At 38.4% G+C, this 22094-nt stretch overlaps 2 protein-coding genes across 4 annotated transcripts in view; both read right to left on the minus strand.

Moving 5' to 3' along the window:
- The window catches only part of mapk14b (mitogen-activated protein kinase 14b), a 29975-nt gene extending 13352 nt beyond the window's left edge, over nt 1–16623 (minus strand). For both annotated transcript variants that reach the window (XM_059330120.1, XM_059330121.1), the window contains exons 1-2: nt 16203–16623; nt 4305–4434 (exon numbers count right to left, since the gene is read on the minus strand). In XM_059330120.1, the coding sequence (XP_059186103.1) occupies nt 4305–4434; nt 16203–16321 (249 nt within the window). In that variant the 5' untranslated portion in view covers nt 16322–16623. The remainder of the gene's footprint in view (nt 1–4304; nt 4435–16202) is intronic.
- A 1092-nt stretch (nt 16624–17715) lies between these two features.
- On the minus strand, nt 17716–20651 carry tmem167b (transmembrane protein 167B). 2 transcript variants are annotated; one of them, XR_009394041.1, is made up of 4 exons: nt 20482–20651; nt 19459–19590; nt 18685–18826; nt 17716–18650 (listed from the first exon to the last, which is right to left on the minus strand). XR_009394041.1 is itself a non-coding variant. In XM_059329328.1 (3 exons), exons 1-3 carry the CDS (start codon nt 20489–20491, stop codon nt 18744–18746), a joined length of 225 nt encoding a protein of 74 aa, XP_059185311.1. In that variant the 5' UTR covers nt 20492–20651; the 3' UTR covers nt 17716–18743. The 2 variants fall into 2 exon arrangements, 1 of the variants encoding a protein (XP_059185311.1); XM_059329328.1 differs by having other exon boundaries at nt 17716–18826.
- Between the last annotated feature and the right edge of the window lie 1443 nt (nt 20652–22094).

The raw sequence follows: 22094 nt of genomic DNA on the forward strand, positions 1-22094 counted from the left end.
AAAGCAATGCATCATACTGGATTGGTTTAAAATGAACAAGCTTCACGGGCTTGTCCCAACAATACCAAGTTGTTTCTAATACTGCTGTGTCTTTTCAATTTGGAGCCTGCTGTGTTTGCATTTATTCATTAACTGATCGTGCGGCCAACACTGTGTTTTTCTGAGACTGAAAATAGCCCTTTTATGAGGATTGTGCACTGACTTCTCACTCACTCTAAAAATATACCCAGAGAGCTATTTTCTCAAACACAAAACTTTATTAAATAATATTTAACATGTTCAGTGTCAGTGAATTGCTTACTATTTAAACAAAAAAAAACAAAAAACAATAGCCATCACCATTTCTAAATCACGCCAAGCTACATTTCCTGCATTATATAGTGTAAAAAAAATATACACCAGCACAGAGCCCTTTGATTGGACAATATCAGCTGATAATATCTGGCTACCGATATATCTGTCGGGCCCTGGTGAAAAGTGCCTTTTAGCTGGTTAACATGCAGTCACAAACTTACTCATCCATATTAAAGTAGTAAGATGTTGACAGGCAAACTAAAAATAATGTGTTAAAAGGATAAAGTATGATGCACATAATGGACTTGTTTGGGAGCTTCAGGGGAGAGAGAACAGAGAACAAAGAGAGGAAGCATATTAGACATTAACTATGTGTGTCTGTGTCTGTATATGAACACATTAATGCATGTATGCTGCACACTAGCAGAGAGCAGCCCTGAGTGCCAGCCGTGCCCCCGCCCCCTGGAGAGAGACTGTGGATAGGTATTGTAACAACACAGGAGGAGCCTTCCCACACAGGGTACAAAACCACAGCTGATTGGCCAGCCGGAGCCACAACAAACAGCTGATTGGTCCACACAAGCTTTCCAAAATCGAAACCCGGGGAGTCTCCTGGCAACAGCATGAGCACAACACAGAATCCCTCTCAGGGTAAAGCAAAGGTAGGTATTAAATGCCTTTGATGATTCAAGAACATTAAAAAAAACAGCTTTATGCAATATTCTCTGTTACGATGAAACAGAAAGCAGCAACAACATGCAATGTAACCCTTTAAATAAGCTGTCTAGACCACAATACTCCATTAATGATACTCTCACACTAAAAAAATGATTTTATCTTGATTTTGTTGTGCAAGTCAGTTTTTTTTACTCACAGTTATGTAAATAGCATCAACATATATGCAATGATTCAGTATAATCCTAAATAATCCAAGTAAATCCATGTTGTTGTTTTTTTCAAATGAATGCACTGAGGTATGTTACCAGCAGTGCCAGTACACTGTGCAACACTAATTCCCAAACTGCTTAAAAAGAAAGATCAAGCTGTTCCAGTAGTGAAATAAAACGGCAACCACTGAAAGCAACGTAAAATAAAACTCAATTCAATTATCTTTCATTTTAACATTGGATTTGCTGGACTAGTGGTTAAAAACTGCAGCTGGTGGGTTTCCACTCCTTTGAGACTATCCATACATCTTCAAGCTGCAGCTTTTTCCTCTGCGTCATCTAAAGCTGCTTCACAGCGCCGGCACGTTGGTGATACTGGAGAAAGCGCCAGTCCACCCTGTCACTCCTCAGTGGGCTCTCATAACAAGCCATTTCTCCTATTACAATGGCCAACAGCAAACTATTGAGTGAAGTCTTCACAATGTAATAGTTCCCCCGTTTTCCCCTACAAAGACCACACAGAAACTTCTAGTCTTACTTCTAGTCTTTTCTAGTGGACTTGCTCACACACAGCCTGCAGAAACCAGTCACCTGCACTTCAGCTTGAGAAATCGTAACCACTGCTATTACATAACGCAAGAGGATCCACACTATTTGGTCAAAGTGTTAACTGGATGCATCAGCAGCACACAGGAAGTAGGAGCTGTGTTTTCCCTTCCGACTCATAACACAGAAAACCAGAACATGAGCAGAGATTTCAGGAGGGGGAACTAGAGCCGCTGGCCTGATATATTAAAATAAAATGGCATGAGCCAAAATTGCTGTGCAGCAAATTGATATGCCAGGATGAGGCGCCACAGATTGTGATGGGACTGCAGTTGTAAGCCTGTTTCGTGACTCACTGCTCACCAAGCGGTGCAGCACAACATGCTTTGATCACTGGCAGGGAAAGTCTCTTCTAACAGGACATCACACCAACCACAGCGCCTGTTGTTTGAGGCAGCTGTGCTGTATGTGTGAGTTTATGCTTTCACACATGAAACTAACACAAGAAACCACTTCACTTTGTTTAAAACAACTGCAAGGAGTCTCAATTTAATAATGATAACTAGAGAAGATTGGCCATTTCTATAAAGTTATTCTTAACCCTTGTGTGGTGTTCGGGTCTGTGGGACCCGTTTTCATTTTTTATTAAAAGAAAAATGATACAATTCATTAATTTTTCAAACTGAGACTCACTGACTTTGGCTCATTTTCTGTGAAGAACATATATCAGAATACATATTTAATGACCACACACCATACACCCCCCCTACACATTTCTATTACATACAAGATGTCCGGGTCCACTGGACCCGGGGCTAATAGAAGTGTGGAAATTGATGTTCAGTCCGTCTTGACTGATATGTTTACTCTGTGTTCATGTGTTCAGCTTGTGTTGTGCATCATCTGTTCAGTATTTTAACATAAAAGTATTTGATTGTGAGGCATTAAAAGCCACAAAATGCAACGGGTCCATCAGACCCACAAACACTGGCTGAGTAACAACAATATGAACAGCACACAAGGGTTAATGTCTGTCCCCGGGTCTGACTCCCTGTGAAATCAGATAAAATGGCACGCAGACTGAAAAAGTTTATGTCTACATCTTTCCAGGCAAAGTCTTGCAGGGAGTACAACATTCGGCAGTTAAAAGGAAGCAGGGGGAGGTGTTTGTTTAGAGAATTTGATTTTTGATGTTTTATAATGTGGTTATGGCTGATACTGGGGCAGGATCGACCAAAGAACAAAAATAAGCTAAAAGGGAAAGCCATAGAGCACAGGCGAAGACACGATCCGGCGTCGGTCAACCTGAGAAAATTGTGTAATTTGAAGTGATTCAAAACTGATCCTGAATCGGCCCTCTCGCTCCTAGACAGGTATGTAATGTGTCTATTTTAATTATGAAATACATGGCGAGATGTGGCTTTACATAAATATATGAATTTACGTTGGTGGCTAAAACAAAGTTAACTTTGTTTCGACATCATTATATTACAGGGCTGACAAAACGAACAAAAAAGTTTCTGAAGTTGCTTTAATAAGTCTTTGCCATTTCATAAATGTGGTACTGTTTAAATCCTGTTGTAATGGCGTGGGTCAAAGGGCTTTTTAGGCCGCTCTGCTCTGAAGTTTACACAATGGATGCACTGATAATTGCATGTACAATTAAACTGTGACATGAGTGACTATTGATTGTTGTGACTGTGTCAAATGCACGCTGTGTGTGTATACCATGTGTACAACATTAATTGTATTATTTTACAAAAGGAGCCCATGTGTACAGAAACTCAAATGTTTCCAATCAAAGCTAAATTTTACACTTAACATTTGCAGATTTTTTTCATACACTGTCAAACAGCCTGAGCTCTGTCATTACAGGTGGTTTTAGTTTCTTGTTTTAAATCCTTTTCAACTCCTATGTTAGGTGCGTATCATGCTACAAACATGAGGGCAGACCTAAATGAGTGTAGGAGCCGCATTTAGGTTTCTTTAATGATATTTGATTTGTGCTTGATTATGTGCACCACTAATTTCTGTTGTGTCAGCTCCTCCCTCCTCAGGTGGTGAGGAGGTGTCAAATAGGCTGGGAGATGGCCCAATCAGTGGCAAAACTGTCATTGACCGCAGCCAGGCGCAACACAGTTTTTTGGACATTGTTATTTTCAAGATTAAACCCTTTATTGTTTATAATAAAAACATATCGTTTAACTTCAGTCACTCTCCTGACCTTTTGTTTTTAGCGTGTGCTCCTGCGCGTCATACACATTGCCCTTTTTTAGTAGGGGGCAGAAATTAAGAAGAAGAAAGAAGAATATAGGAAAAAAGGTGATTTTTTTGGCCCGTTACAATGAGCTTGAGCAATCATTATAAGCTACAAGTCAACAAGGCTACAGACATCATGGCAATGTACTCAGTGCCAGCTTTCGCATGTTAGCACTCACTGTGCTGACCTAATGTGCAGCTCCATGTGCACATATATGCAATCCTTGCTTAAGAGCTAATCTACAAAACAATGCATGGAGTGTAGAGACTGAAGGCTGGCTGGTGGAGGTGAGGGTGGGATGGCTGCAGGTGACTTACATTCTCATGTTTCATGTGTTTGAGCAGCCGCAGCTCTCTGTAGGTTCTCTTTGCGTGGATGATGGACTGGAAGGGTCTGGACAACTTCTTCACTGCTATCTTCATGTGCGTCTTCACGTCAAACACCGAACTGAAAGACACAGCGTTGCAAACTGGTGAGACCTTGATAGTAAAATTTACATTTACATTTAGTCATTTAGCAGACGCTTTTATCCAAAGCGACTTACAGGAAGAGTAAAAGCAAACAATGTGCAATGTAAAATGTACAAAGGTTGTCAAACACATTGCATCAGGATGATAATTATCATATCAAAACCTAAAAAAGGTCCCTTTATATAAATGAGATGTTTCACTAGACTGCGTAGGAGGCCTTAACCCAGTAAACACAGCAAATAATTGCATAACACAGAGCCCTTGGTTTGGTTTGGCTTGGCTTCTTATTATACTCTGCAGCCTTAGGCTGTATGGAGGAACATGACTGGTAACTCAAATATCAGCTGTATGTTTACACAAGAGTGTGAAGACCCATAAATTGTTTACTGGAAAAAAATGAATTGAACAACATATTGGTCAGTGAATCCTACAAAAAGCAATGACAGAGTTAGACAATCCATTTTATATTAATGGTGGTTAATGTTCCTGGGGACAGGTACTATAAATGGAGCATCAACTGTGGCTTAGTACATCATGTTCGGGACCACTGAAAATCTGTTATTACAGCTCCATTTGTATTGTTCTTAACTCATTCAAGAACTGAGCTGTCTGTCTGTAGAACCCATTCATCAAAACATGACTATATGAATGTATTTCAATAAATGTGAATGTAACATTTTATGAAACAAAAAAATTACTGTGAACATTACAAATGTTACAGCTGATTTTAGCACATCTCAGTTTAAATTAATCAAAATCAGCAGCTGGATTTTCATGAAGTGGTCCATGTGAATGGATGAGCTTTTCAAGCACTTTCAAGGTACCTAAACCAAGCATCCCTTATCATCCCATCTGAGTTGATACCAGAAGTGCAACTGTGAAAAATAATGTTTACAGGATTAATTTATACCCACAGCAATCAATGTATATTTACATTTTAGCAGCTGTTGATATTAAGTTCCACTGAATGCTTTGATCTTGATTTTTTAATGCTTGCTTATTTCCAAAGTCAACTGATAAGAGGACTTATCTTGCTATAAATGCCGAATGATGAGTGAATCATTAATGGTGTCATATCATTTAAAAGGCAGGTTGCAGGTTTGCATAAAACATATGAGTGACTGTGTTAATGAAACACCAGATTTAGTTGAAAATCAAGCATTTTTCAAAGAGTATATTTAAATGTAAGCATTGTCCTAACCTTAAAATGCATAAAGGCTAAAGATAAGCCTTTTCCAATGTTTGGGTCTTTGTATGGACCCTGATTATTTCACCCATTTCACTGTAATGATGTAACAGAATACATCATTGTCACTGAAGGCAGAAAAAAAAAAAGAAAAAAAAAAACAGGTGTGGCAAAAAAAAAGAAGAAAATCAACAAAGGAAGTGTAGCATGAAAGCCGAGAGTGATATGTGTTCCAGTTCTGTTGCTGTAAAACAAGCCAGCATTGTAAGTAAAAACTGGAAAGTGTATTGTCAGAATAGATTTTAACCATCCTGTTGCCAGGATATTGGATTGATTGAGCCTCTAAAAATCAACACGTGTCCACAGACAGACACAGTGCGGCTGGTGTAAAGAGAGGCAGATGGGTCTCACCTCCCTAAGAATTGTGACATTGCTGCATTTCCTGTATCTGTGAGGGAACACAACCCACTTACAATAAACCACATTCCTTCCGGGTCAATCACTTAAGCTGCATCATAAATGGATGATTGCAAAATCAGTTTAAAAAAAAGAAAAGTGAACTCCCTTCGCACTGAAAAGTATTGTTTCCTCTTCCTGTGGACTAAACATGTGGGGATGGGCGTGTGAATGAGGGTTTTTCTTTGTTTTTCATCGTGCTGCTTTTGCAAATACTCAAAATAAATGTGGAGGATCTGCAAGGAGCAGTTAAAACTATCTCACATATACTGCTGCAAGCTACTTTAACTACCTGGACTAACTGAACTACTGACCCAGTCTCAGCTGCACTGTGACCCTGTACTTAAGAGTTTGGTTCAAAAGGCCATGTCGACACTATGGGTTATGGAAACAGATGAGAGTCATTTCCTCTGGACATGTTGCACAAACTGATTCAGAGAATTGAACAGTGAAACTCCACATGACAGGGAACTAAACATACCTGTATGCACCACTAATCGGAGCATTGATCTGCATTGGTGCAAAGTTATGGTCCTGAACGCCACACATTCATTATAAGAACATTAAGATAAGCAGTGTGTTTCTTCCAGTAAGTTGAAGATAATCTCCCACACCCACTGTACTCTATGTTCCAGGCTTGCAGAACAACTGGTATATGTGTCACTTCTTGTGAGGGAAAACCCATACTCGGTAAACACAGAGTACACCAAATGACAAAACAAAAGAGACACGTACACTGTCTTTAAAAAAACTGCTGCTAATCTGTAGGACAAACAAACTGAGTCTAAGCATACAGCATCCAATTAGTCTGTAATAAATGGAAGTGCAATAACAAATGGCCATAAAAATGTGGGCTGTAAAAGGAGCAGCGTTATGAGGCCTGGATCACAAGGAAAGAGTGATCTCAGCAGTATGTTGACTAACAGGCAAATGTGCACTTAAAGTGACACATGGAGATGTCTGTAGTAAGTGTCATGTTCTCCCTCTGGCCATCAATTCACTTTACTCCAGAAAGGGATGAAAGCTATGGCACCACTGCCCACTCTTTGAAAAATAAACTTCTACACCAGTCACCCAAACAGAGATGCGTTTCTTGTGTAAATTATGCAGTGCATTCTTTGAGTTTCCCTCTAATCTGCACAAATGCAGCACAAGAAAAAGGAAAGAGAACCATTTGAGATTATCTAAATGTCTGCACTATTTTCAGAAAACAATTATGATGAATATTAGTGACTTTGATGAAGATCAGACCATTTATGCATAGTGCTGCAACCAACAATAATTTTCACTATTGAGAAATATGCAGATTATTTGCTTGATAAATCATTAAGTCTTCAAAATGTCAGAAAAAAGTGAAACATTTCCATTACAGTTTCTTATAGTTCAAGGTGATGTAATTGTAATTTGTAATTTGATTTAAATGTTTGCTTTTCAGTCCATAAACCAAAAATATTCACTTTAATATGATATAAAACAGAAAACTAAAAATAATCTCATTAGGCTGAAAACAGCATTTTCTGCAATTTTGCATAAAAAATGACTTCAAGGATTAATCAATTATCAAAATAGTCTGCAATCATTTGAATTATTAATTAATTAGTGGCCTAATCGCTGCAGTTTTTTTCCTGAATTGGTATATTGTTAAATTATCTCAATAGTAACATACGCAGTGAAACATTAACTACAACAATGTCTCATAAGTCATAAGAAAAGTAATGTTTCATAACAGTTTAGGTCAATCCTGGTCTCAAATCAATTGCAATTATGTGAAATGAACTGGAAGGAGCCATTCACAACCAACACATTCCTGGAATATCTATGTAATGAAACAGTTTTGTACGGGGTCTTGGCTAATGTGTAGATGTGATCAACTGATGCAGTAAACATTTGCTGCAGCTTGTCGGTTTTGACAACTTTAACCCATAAGAACCCAGATCCAGTTATCCTTAAAGGAAAGTTATGGGGGATATACCACCATTTCTGATGTGTTTTAAAAAAACACACTACCCCTAAATGTCAAAGATCTGTGATGTGACATAAACGTTACATTGGGCGGTTATAATATTTATGTTTATAATATTTCGTATTTTTAAAATAAAATAAAAAATAGACACAAGTTTTCCTTTTTCTCTGCATCTCCAAAACATATATAAAAATTGTGACATTATTAGTTCTGTTTAACGACAAATTATTTTTTAGATTTGTTTTTAAGTAGCATAATAATAATAATTTCGATAATAAATAAATACAATAACCATTTGCCTTTTTGTTTGCATCTCCATAACATATATAAAAATTGTGACTTTAATTTGTTCAGGAAATATGGTCAGAAGAAGTTAAATGCAATACAGGACACCCTATTAACAGATTAGAATTGTTAAATGAGTTTAAACTTAGCCTCGTAACAAAAAAAGAAGATTTAACATGTTTGTTACACGGGTGTCACCATGGGTTCTTATGGGTTAAATAATATCAGACCACTTTTTACGTCTAAATTATGCAAATATGCAGCAGAATCAAGTGGGTTCATTTGCATGTTATTGGCAATGTACTATATGCATGAATAATATTGCTTATCAGACTGACGTGGGTGCATTCCTGCCGATGAACATGGCTGGCACAATAAAATCTTGGCAGCCACATAACGAACCCGATGGCTTCCTTTTGAGTGATTATAATTTACATAAGTGTTACTGGATGCATATACATTTTAACATGCTGTATATCTGGATTTCACATGCCATCTGTAAAATGATGAGCCTCTTGATTTTCTCAAGGTAATGTAATTATCAGTACTATCATCATTAAATGTAATGTTGAAGTCAGCACCATATTTGAAGCATATACTGACACAGACACATATTTGTGCTGTGCTCACCTTTCAAGCCAACTTCATAATTAATTGTGGAGCAAAAAAACTTAATCTATCCATGCAAATCCTCTTAGTCACCATGGGGAAGGACACTCACATGTATATGAGCCTGTTGTTATTAAGACTTGTTTTTTTTATGATTATGACAGGAACTAACAAGTCAGGTAGGACATTGTGGACTCAAAGGCATCATAACAAGTGGAGAGAAGGGGAACCAGTGTTTAATGAGCATGTTTTTTAGATGTTCGGCAATAATCAGTTCCATGTTCCCTGTCATTATCTAGTTTTCCTGTAGCTTGGGGACACATCAACACATCTCACTATCATGATGCACCTTAATCTGCAACAGTAAATGTTTTGTTGTGCACACCATGACCCAAAGCACAGTAATGTTTCTACTGTAATATGATAATACCTGTTCTCCTCACACAAGGCTATAAAAGTTAATTTGGTTTTAATGCTGACCTTTTATCAATGTACACATGGCAAGCGTTATGATTCATTAATTTGGCTCTGGTGAACCCTACAAACCAGCACAGGGTTTGAAAGGCGTATTTCCTTACAACAATGTCAAAAGTATACCATTTATTGTTGCCAGAAACTGTAAAAGGAGAATTTATCACGATTTTCAAATTTCCAATGGTCCCTGAACAAAACATTCACTTCTGCCATTCCAAATTATTTGACACTACAGAAAAAAATTAAAAGAAAAAGTTTGCACTAACCAGATCCTCTAAAAGCATATTGAAACTGGGACTCGGCTAGCCTGGCTAACACCAGACTATTCTCAAATGAGGTCTAGTCTGGCAACGAGCAATGGATTTCTCCGTAGAGGAGGTGTGGTTTACGATCCTCCAGAGCCGTTTATTGGGCGCTTAGAATGTCTATCAAAATCGTCTGTAGGTAGCTTTTAGCCAATCGTATCAGTTATACCAGATGACGTAGTAGAGCAACAGAGATGGATGTTTGTTGTGTGTGTGTCTGTGAGAGAGTGTTGCTTGCTGCTTTGGTTCTCCAGTTCTCGCTTTTTGCAAGATTATTTATTTTCACGCTTTATTCCCCCTCATGTCATTCAGCCACACACATCCACTGATTTTATGGGCAATAAACAAGCTGCTGCGGGTCTCTCGGCGGCTCCGCTGTCCCCCGGCTGGTAGCGAGATCACCGGCGGTGACCGGCGGTCTCGCCGGTGCGGCGCTAATCACCGGCGCTACCAGTGATCTGGCTACGAGCCGGGGGACAGCGGAGCCGCCGAGAGACCTTTCGCCTTTCAACTTTCGCTCTAAACTATTTAAAACACTATCTACAGCTAAAGAGAGTTTTGCGTCTGCAGCAGCCATGTTGGATCCGGAGAACTACAAGCTTCCAAGTGCCGAGTAGTACGCGTCATCGTCTTGCCGTCCCTCCCTGCTCTGTGATTGGATCCCTAAAACAGGGCTAAGAAACTGCCCTGGTTGCCAGACCCTGTCGCAGTTCGAAATTAAATTTGAGCGCGCAAGGCAATCTGGGTATACCCAGGCTAGGACTAGGCTCAAATTGGTGATAAATGTGGCAAAAATTCAACAACATTCTAACTGAACTGCAGGCTGTTTACACAGACCAGAGTGGAGAGGACAAGAGAGGTTGCAAGTAGAGACTGCAAAAATGTAAATATGTCAATATGTATAACTGTGGAGCCTCACTTTCCCCCATTTATTGCCAACGCTTCTGATCAGTTGGAAAAATGTTAAATGTATTAATTGTTTTTTCTCCAATTCTTGTAAAATAAAATAAAGAAATTCCACTGCTGTTTATTCTTTTTTTTTTTTTTATGATTTACAGCATTATAATGGTATTATACTGCACACAAGGCATTTTTGGGTTCTCCCTGCTCCTATTATGATTGAGCTGTTTTTATAAAAGGTGAAGGACATATATATAGCGTTAAAAAAAAAAAAGGAAACTGTTCAGGGTTCACGTAACTGTGATTATGACATTAGTGAAAGTAGAAAATATAGTTAAGATGTTTACATGGCAGTAGCAATAATGACAGTATTTACATAAACCAGCTTTAATTAAATTATCATAGGGCACATAAACATGCTCATTTCCTGATCTGCTCTGCTAACAGTGTTAGATGAGAAAGCAAAGCGCTCCACTATGCCTCCTTCATCTCCCAGATAAACTGGTTCCCAAGGTAGCAGTTAGGCTTAAAACAATACGTAATACAGAATGAGTCTTATAGTGTATCCACCTTACATGTGTCTGTAAAATGTTTTGTAGCTTGGTAGACTCAACCCTTCAAAATCACAATAATTCTCTAAAAGTCTGAGATGTGCATCTGAATCATTTTACCCACTATAGAGCATTTAGGAATATAGATATATCGAGAATATATTAAAAAGGATTTTATGGAGCAATTGATGAGTCAGTTAGTTTATTCAGGCTGAAATAGCTATATTTACTAAATTTTGTTCCAAAAACTCACATTTTTAAGATGTGATGCATGCAAACCACGAGGTTTTGGGGCTCTAAAACCTGATCCGTACTTTTATACCAAAATGAATGGTTTCAGACTTCTGACGTCACAGTTCAGCCATGCACCCCACATGAGCTAAAGTCATGTTAAATGCTGGTTTTAAACTTAAGCCTCCTGTTTGTTTGGAGAGCTGACGAGTCAGTGCACACTCTGACAGAACTTGCCACAGCATTACACCTTCTCGCCACTCTACCTTCATCACACAATCGTTTCTGAACCAGCCAATAGCTGATGCTACATACAGTCTGTAATGAAAAAAGTAAAAAGGTTGTTATTGGACAAATGCCACAAAATTATGTCACAAATGCGAGTAGAATCAAATTAACCCATAAGAACCCACGGTGACACCCATGTAACAAACACTTTAAATCTTCTAGAATCTCCCATATTCAGCTTTATGCTTTACCTTAACTCATTAAATCCCTAAGCAACACTTACTGTGTCACTGGAAACAGAAATGTGTAAAAGTAGCTAATTTTTAAAAAGCTTATTTCTTGTTACTAGGCTAAGGTTAAACCAATTTAATAAGTCTATTCCGTTAATAGGGTGTCCTGTGTTGCATTTAACTTGTTCTGACCATATTTTCTGAACAAATTAAAGTCACAATTTTGACATATGTTATGGAGATGCAAAATAAAAAGGCAAAATTGTGTCTCTGTAAGCAGAAAATGTGTCTAGTTTTTTTCTATTTTAAAATAAAAAATATCATAAACATAAATACCATAAACGCCCATTGTAACGTATATGTCACATCACAGATTTTTGACATTTAGTGGTAGTATTTTTTTTTTTAAAAACATCAAAAATGTGTTCTATGTGGTCCACTTATAGAACACATCCTTTAAGGATAACTAAGTCTGGGTTCTTATGGGTTAATGGTATTTACATGTAGCCGTCTCAGAGACAGTTTCATTTTTATGCTTGTTCTGTATGTTTTAGACAAATTCGTAATAATTTAAGTTCATTAAGTCATAAAAAGCTGATAAAAATGCAATAGATATGGTATTAAAAAGGTTGATAAATGTGTCTAAAGGGTACTTTAAATGTTTGGTTAAAAATGTATTGCCCTTTATGTCAGGTTTTTAGTGCAGAATGTAATAGGAGCACAGTCTGGCTGAGGGCATTGCGGGAAATGTGAGGTCGAAATATGAGGTTGGGTCAGTTGCCATATGGGTCAGAATAACATGGTTGCAACTTCTGAGTGGCAATTCTGCACGTGGTCCAGGTGGCAAACACGGTAGTTTTCCTTTTGTATGTTTCACTTTTACATGATTGGGAGTTGTGTTTTTAAAAACTTTTATGTCTTTATTTTTTTTGTTGTAGTTTTCACAGTGCCTGCTGATACACAGAGAGAGCAATTAAACCTCCGAAGACTCGAAGAACCGTGCCCATACTTTGTTGGACCGGTGTATTTACATATACAAGTATGAGGCTTTAAGGACACTGTGCCAATATGCAAAGCATCCATTTCTACCACAGCACCTGAAGCTAGGCCTGTGCAGAAAACTTTTTGTGCTATAAATCAGCCCTAAAATCTTGCTCTTAAATTACTTTCACATTCTGATTATAACTTACTGATTTAAAAATGTTTTTATTGTTTATGAAAAAAATGTGCAACCATGTAAAATACAATTTTAAATGTTTATTAAATGCTTAACACTGGTCGGTGTATGTCATGCCATTTATAAAAAGGCTGGGGAACTCTTGTTATGATTTCATCAAAGCCTAAAATATTTAGATATGTTTTTTTTAGCCATGATTCATTCCCCTTGCACTGAGCTAAAAGTGAACAATTGATTTAATATTCATACATGCTGCAGTGCACTAGTCTGTACGGGTTTCATTTCTTGTTTCTTCTCAGCTGAGAAACCTGGAGTATAGAACACGAGGCACTGAGCACACAGTCCATACTGTAATCCCAGCCAGCGGCATTCACTGTAAACACTTTCTTACCACGCTAACTCTGGATCGCCTCCAAGTCTGACATTCAGAAAATAGAACAAAGGTCAGAAATAAGGAGAACATGGTAGTGTTTTTTTTTTCATTCTTAGCAGTCCTTTATCTGCGTGAGAGATGGATGATGAAAATAATTTAAAATCCCACGTAGTACATGCTTTCCATATCTAAAAGTTGGGAAGAATTCAAGCCGAGAGCCTGAAGAACATCATGGCAGCAACAACAAAGACTTTGGCGGCTGAGTGACTGAGAGCGTGTGTCCAGCTGATCAACAGCTGTGAGATGCTGCAGTAAGTGCTGTGATGTTATTTATACATTTCAGATACCTCCAGAAGAGTTTTAATGACTCCCTGCTGTTTGGAATACTTCTCCTGCAGAATTTATTGTAAGATTTTTGTTCTCAAAAGGCTTTGTGATCCTGTGATGTTTCCAAGAGACAGGCTGACAGCTTCTTTGTATTGGATGGGGATTTCGTCCAAAAAAGTGGAAAACACCGAGGAGACTCATCAAACACAACTACAAAGTAGCTGCAGGCGACACAAAGAAAGACGTAGTTGGCCTTTTTTTGCAGGAAAGGGAATCTTTGGGAATCTAGGATTTTGGCCAGTAAAACTCACCGATCATAATGAAGCATTTTTTTCTACATTCATTTAAAAGCACACTACAGTCTCTTGTCTGAGTGAGAATAGTGAAATGAAAGTGTATTTTCCTGACCAACATCACCAATTACATGTTTTTTTTTTCTGCAAGAACAGCAGTCATTGTGTGTGTTCTGAAGTTAAAAGAGCAGAAAACTAATGTGTTTGCAAATCTCTATATTTTTTCCAGCTGTTTTGCAACTTCTGAGCATTTAAGATTACAAGGTGGCAAAAAGGTTTTGACCATCAAGCTGAAACAGAACACACCTACATCTACATATCAGTGTCATGTCAATTTTAGTCTACAAGGGAAAAAAGGAAATTTTTTAATGTTTCGTTCCTCTGTAAGTAGCAAATGGTGACCATATGACTATTTAGAACAACAAGACATTTACATATTTATTGATTACATACATTATCATTTAGCATACAATTTCTATTATGTGACCTAGTTTATTGATACCCCTTTGTCAGATTTGTAATTCTGAATGTATGTTATATCTGAGGGCAGCACTGTATGTAGTTAATGAATAGAGTGAGATTGCATATATTCACAAAAAAAGTTTCCCAGTTTAAACTTTAAATATCTTATCTTTGTACTGTATTTAATTGAATGTATGTCACAACAGATTTCCAAATCATTGCATTATGTCTTTATTTATTTATAGTTTTTCTCATAGCTTCCCAACTTTTTTGGAATAGGGGTTGTAAGTAAATGGTCTGGATATTTCTGGACAATGGCATCTGTCGTCCAATTTTTGTAAATACTGCAGTAACACTGTTTGGCCACAGGATTTTCCAATTTGTGAAACAAACAATGTAGGAAAAATATTTACAAGTCTTTTTATATAATTATGACGACACATCATCATATTGCGAAACCCTACTTAATCTATTTTTTTAACCCAACCCAGCTTCTTTGTGCAAGCTTTGGAGCACCAAGGCTGGACATTAAGTTCCTAATCAGAGAAAATTCAGTTGATATAACTGAAAATTTTCAGCACTCTGGTCCTAAAAAAAAGTGATGTTACAATACACATCACAGTATTTAGTCTCACATGTATAATGGAGACATTTTATACATTCATGCCTTTCATGTGCATTGTGGCACAAATGTAGGTCATGATTTGCCTTTCATCATTCACCACTAATAACTGTAAAAATAAAAAAAAACCACACCTACTCAACAGCTGAAGCAGTGGAAGTAAGCAGGGTCAGAGCTTACAGTTAAAGTTAAAATGACGGCACCATGCCATCCATGACTTTGTGATGAGTAAAAGGCGTCACAGCTGAGGCCACTACCTAACCTCGGGACTGTGAGTCATGAGTGTACCACAACGGGAGAAAGGGTGACATCATTCTAGAGTCATCATCGTCGTCGGATGGGCTCCTATAGAAAGCTCTCACTGTGCACGAGGGGGCCTACTTGCTGAAAAACCACGTGACCTTCTGGTACTCTGCAGGCTGCACCCAACTGGAAAATGCATAATGCATGCAATGTGCGGATGTGTAAAGTACCAGGTTGTACGTGCAGGACTACAATAGCATTGTAGTGGAAGGCGATTATTTTCGCTATGTGTTGGCGTTGACCCTCATTGCAAATGAGCACAGATAGATAGTGTTTCATGAGGAGGCAACACTTTGGCAGATGATGCAAGCATGGGCATGCCTCTTATCAGGCTTCTTCAGACTGATTTTAACGATTTTAAAGTAGTCTATCTGCATGCTTAACGCTGGGGATGTAGTACGATCTGATCCTGGAGCTGCCAGTGTGTTTACTGGAAATTAGCAGTACACACAGGTGTTTACAGGAAAAGAGTGAGTAACACAGCAAAGCAAAAATGTGCACAATAACAAATATAATCCCCACCCGCCGAAGAAATGCGAGCCACGCCGAAGCGTGCACGACGAGTCATCGGTTCATAACAGCAGAAGTATGAAAATGTAAACAAGCGGCACAACTGATATTCCCCCTGTCTTCCACGGGCACCCTTCACAGATTGATAAACAGTCCGCGGGGAGTTAACTCTGACGGGCCTCTGAGGGTGGTGGGAACCCGTTCGGTCGTTGTGCAATCGGGCTGTGTGCTCTCAATAGTACTCTGCAACAACTGCTTACCATACGGATCCGTAAGCACCGGAGCCGACGGGAGATAAGTGCTGGTACCGCTCCGGGACCTCCCAAACGGTTTTGTTGAGCTCCTGTCGGTAGAAAGTGGGTCTCTCCTTCTGCGACATTCCTGCGGATTTACCAGCCGCGCAGCGACAAAACAAGCCAGCGGAAACTTCTGCCCTCTCTCCTCTCCTCTCCGTGTGGCACGACGTGGTGTGGTGCTGCTCCCTGATAAAAACTACAAACTGAGACGGTCCTCAGTCAAACCAAACTTCGTCCCCCGAGTCGTGCAGATTCGGTGCGGTTGTGCAGAAAAAAAACCCCACCTCTCCGTGCACGTCGGGGTGCTTGGAGATAACTTCCTCTACAAAACGCGCTCGGGTCAGGAAGCTCAGTCTGGACTAGCTTTCGCTGAATTTTTCGCACTGTCTAGCTTTGCTGGGCGCGCGGACACATGGACGCGTACGTCCCCTCGTCACTGCGCGCTCCCGTCAAAAATGTTTTTCTCGCGAGAACTGGGTCAAATATTGGGAAACTAGGGGATATCCCTGTCCTATAGAGGACATGGGTGGGAATGCCCCTCTATAATTGAACATGCTTCATCTGTTAAACTGTACCTCAAATATAATGACGTATGCAACAAAATCACACCAGTTTTACAGATAGCTGGCTGGAAACTAATTAGGTCATGACTGAGCACTGCAGCATTGATACATAATAAGATAAATATGCACAATAATGTTTATTATATGTAATATAAACCCTCTTGGATTTATATTTTACAACTAAATAACAGAGATGTAATCAAGATTTTTATACTGATCAACACAGACAGGACAGACAGACAGAGAGACAGACAGACAGACAGGCAGATAGATATTAAAAACATATTTGGAGGTTTGGACTTGAGTCATAGATTCAATTACTTTACAATCAAGAAAATACTATAATATACAATGAAAGTGCATTGTCAGCACTTAACCAGCACTTTCTCCTGTCAGAAAAGAACTTGCTTTGACATCTGGCCTGTTTGCAAAGTAGGGAGGGAAAGTTTTTTGGTCTGATGGGACCCCCAAAATATTTTTAAGCTACTTGCTGTGTTTGCAAATTATCAGAAACATAATCACCACTGTGATGCATGGTTGGGACACTTTATAATGCGGGGATTTCTCTGGGGTTTCTCGCCAGCAGAAACACAAAGATATATTGGAAGAAAACTTATTTTATAGCAAGACAAAAACTCCAAACATGAAGTCAATGCTGCACATAGATGGCTTTAAAAAGAACTACATTAATGGCCAGGAATGACTCAGTCCTAATGTGAATTGACAGTGCTTCAGCAGTTTTGCAAAGAAGCAAAAAGAATGGGGGCTAAATTGCAAGTGCAAATGTTTACCTCATTTAAAAGCAGTGATTCAAATCGATAAAACAGGAAAAACTCCAAAGTGACCGTCGGTGAATACATTGTATAGGCACTGAATGTGACATGGGAATTTTTTTAAAGACAACAAACACAGAATTTGTCTGACTAATGTTTTACTCAAAATTGTATTGCATCACCCTCCCAAAACAATTTCTTCTTTTAAAAATATAAAATAAGGTGGCAGAATTAAAAATCAGAATAACAGTATGGAATTGAGATGGTAAACTTCATCCCTATTTGGCATTGCATTTACATCTTCAGGCAAATCTGATATAGCTATCCAATTTGTACAATATGTTGATATATGCCTCTTTGCAATTCTTCTCTACAGTTGTCGTAGATTTGTTGACTCCTACTTGTTTTACAGGTTCAATTTGTAACAACTTGTGACATTTAAAACATGTTATCCATTATTAGATTTCAAAGTAAATACCACATACACCTGTGCAAAATGTGTATTTCAAACCTAAAACAAAGCTTAAGAGGCCAAACAGCACTGTTGAGAAAAGGTAAGAGATCCAAAAAGTAAATATAGTGTACACAAGAACTCATTTATATATTACCTTTGTTTATCTTGCCCTCCACCCTTGACACAAGAGGTGATACAGAAAAAAAAACAGTATAGCTGGGAGCAAGCAGAATTGATCATTTTCTGTTTGATCACACATAACATCTGGCAAATCTCTACTCATCTCACATCTTCTTCCAAATATATACAGCTAGGCTAATTTCAGGTTGTACATAGGTATAAGGTATAATGCACACACTGCCTTTCAATCTGCATCCTTCAATATAAATATTTATGGGGTGTGGAATGAGACAACCAACAGTGTTACCCGACAACAGAATGATACAAAGTGACCCAAATGGCTCTCCTCTGTAATAACTGTGGAGTAGATTCTGGATGCCCTTCTCGCCTGTAGTGCACACACATTATCAAGAGGGGAATTATGTACCCAGTCACCAGAAGGGGGCAGCACTGGCCAGTCTTTTACTTGGGTCCACAGGGCCAGTGGGCTTTCACTGGTCATGTTTTCCCCAACAGGGATTGGCACATGACCAGAGATGAGTTCATCCCAAGCCTGCACCCTGCACCCAGTGTCCTTTCCAGTCCAAGCTGACTATCATTTCAAGAAGACAATGTAGAAAGCCATGACCAAACAGGAAGCCGCCACAGCAATGTGAAGCCGCGTCCCAATTATCGCAGCTGTGAATAGAGATGGAGGATAGAAAGGATGAGTTAAGAAAATAACAAGTAATCTCCAAATATACAGAACAAGAATAAAGCAAACAGCCAGTAAGGTGAGAATCGAACGATATAGTGTAGCCTGTAAATATTTTTTTGGCAGTGCCATCTTTTGTGTAAGACACAATACTATACATTTGAAAGGAAACATTGGCCGAGATTAAAGTTCTGACTTTGAGCTTTGAGGGTATTAGCCTGTGTTTTTCCTTTATGTACCAAGGGTGGAACTGCACATTTCAAACCATGGCATTAGAAAATAAGTAGCCCATGAAATGAATAAATATAGCATTATGAATTAAAAGCCAGCTGAAATAAACAAATGTGGAATTATAAAATAAAAATCTCCTGAAATGATCTACATTTATTGTTATTTCACGGCCAAATTTATCTATTCAATATTGACACGCCATAACAATGAAACATATCATTACAACGCTAAGAGAAATTTATTTTTGTGGTTTATTTTTTTCCACCCTTTCAGATTTCCTTTTTATGAAACTATTGTTAAAGAACAAGCTCTTGAGGTATTCATACATCAATACATTTTGTGTAGAAATAAAAGCCAGCATATTGTTAAATAATTGCATTTCTACCTTTGTAGAAGACCCCCCACACTCCTTTCTTCTCTGACAGCAGCCAGCTGTTGATGCGAGGCACCTTTTTTAGGTACGCACAAGTGCAGATGAACAGCAGCCCAAACACCAGGATGCCATCGAAAGAGTACACTAGGGAATGAGGAGAAGATATATTATCACAGAATCTGCCAGAATTAAATGTAGTTACCATCACTACAGCTAGTTGTGAGATAATCCTCTTTAGAAAATAATTTACTCATTGTTGCTGCAGTTCTGCTCAGGTTCATGTTAATTTATGAATTTCAAACATTTTTTGTAAAGTCAGCAAAGAGACAGACTGGAGATTGGATGTAATGTAAAGGATGTAAAAAATAAAATAAAAAAGACAAGGAAATAATGCTGCTCCATAAACAGTAAAGAATGGAAGAACTGGAAAAAGACAAACACTCATGGTGGTTTGACAAGTATGTGAGTACATGCATTATATTTATTGCAATACAAATAACCACCGTTATGACTTCCAACTTTGAGGGACAGATGTCGATGTTACTATCTACAACTAACTAACTACTAATATACTGCTATATGACTGAAATGTTGTCCACTACTTTAGAGTTGCATTTGCAGCAATGGGCTGATATTTTAAGTCCTAAAACGAATTACTGTACATGCCAACATTTTTTTTCTTTTTTGCACTATTCAAATCCTGTTGTGTTATATAGTAACTAGCTATCTGGATTTTTAGCATTAGCCACCGTTAGCCTACCGTTTGCCAAAGCTAGTTAGCAAGAAACCTTGCAGCCTCCCAAAAAATAAGGTGTTACAAACGTGATGTTTGAAGAGCTTTTAATAAAATACGGCAAAGTTGTGACTGTACCGAATAAGTGATATGTGACATGTATAATTGTAACAGTGTTGCCCAGGGCCACGTCAACAGCTAACCTGACGCTAGCTGCCACGTTAGCTTGCAGTTAGCCGAACTTACATGTTCTGTTCTGCTGCCGACACCTCGTAGCTACCTACACAACACAGAACACCTACCATTTGTCATATTCGCAGTTTGCTCTTTGACGATATAGTATGACTGTTTCTTCCTTTTAATTAGCAATCCATCATGTCATATAAAGTGGAGATACAATGCTTCGCAGTCACTCGGTTGACATTTCCGGTTTCACTGGGTTTACAGTCTTCTTCTACGTTCTATGTTTTTTTGTTGTCCAGCTAGCATCACTGCCCTCTACTGGAATATATGAGTTATGGTTTTTGTACAACAGGCCGACGATGAAATTCGTTCAAGAACTACTTTATTGATAAACATAATAATGATAATAACATGACTGTTTTTAATAATTTGATGCTCTCTTCCTATAAATTTACATTATCATAACTCAGGGCAGCCTACATCTCGGTTTATACAGAATGCTATGCTCCACTGTACAGTTTTTCCTTTTTTTTTTGTTGGGAAATTTCTTATAAAATGTTTTGCAGGCAACACAACCAAGATAGAAAACAATACTTGGAAAAAAATATATAATTGTAATCTAGCATGTTAAATTTAATTTCTTTTGTACAGTTTTAAAATGAAAAGTGATTATTATACTGAATAAAATAATGAATACATTTAGGACAACAGAAGTAAATCAGGGTTGTATACTGAGGAACTTCTGCAGTTATATTGCTGGGGAATGTTTAGCCACAAAGTAGACATAATTGATTATATAGACATACCACACAATAAAAGCAAGAAAGAATATATATTTTGGGCATTTTTATTGCTCTTTTATTGATGTGGCCAGCACACTGAACTGTGTCATGTATTACATGGATGCAGTGCTGACAGTAGAAGGAGGACAAGGGTAGGATTAACAAAGTGGTGAAAATGCTGGCTCTGCGGCAGCTCTGAACCTGAACACACCTTATCATCCAGAGGGAACGCTGAGGATTAAAGTCAGCTTCCACCCACACTACAATGAGCTGACACCACTGTACTGCCACCTCCAACTCATCCCCAGAGGTCCACCAGAGAGCAATTTGTGCTGACAGCCGTCAACCACCCCAGAGGAATTTCTGTGCGAATAACCTCATTCTCAGCCAGGGTCCTGAATCTGCATGTAAGACCCATTAAAAAAGCCTCTGTAATTTTGCATTTACTCCAGACTAACCCATAAAACATTAGCCTATACAGATTAATGATATGTTGCAGTAACAGTTTATCTATCCATCCTACCACCCGGGCCTAGTAATAAGCTTTTTTGTTGTTGTTGTTGTTTTTTTTATTTATTAATTTTATTTAATTTTTATTTAATTTAAATTTTTAATTTTTAATTTTAATTTTAATTTTAATTTTAATTTTAATTTTAATTTTAATTTTAATTTTAATTTAATTTAATTTAATTTTTTTCTTCTGCGCATGCGCGGCCTTTTCCGCTTCTGCGCATGCGTGGTTTTCTGTGCATGCACATTGTCCAGAAAGCCCGCGCATGCGCAGACATGAAAAAAGGCTGCGCATGCGCAGAAACGCAGAAAAGCCGCGCATGCACAGGAGCGAAAAAAAGCCACGCAGAAGCAGAAGCAGGAAAGACCGCGCATGCGCAGAAGCACGGCGAGGCTGCGCATGAGCAGAAGAGCAGAAAAGCCGCGCATGCGCAGAAGCT

This window comes from Centropristis striata, chromosome 3 (assembly GCF_030273125.1).
Source record: "Centropristis striata isolate RG_2023a ecotype Rhode Island chromosome 3, C.striata_1.0, whole genome shotgun sequence".
NCBI classification, from domain to species: domain Eukaryota; kingdom Metazoa; phylum Chordata; class Actinopteri; order Perciformes; family Serranidae; genus Centropristis; species Centropristis striata.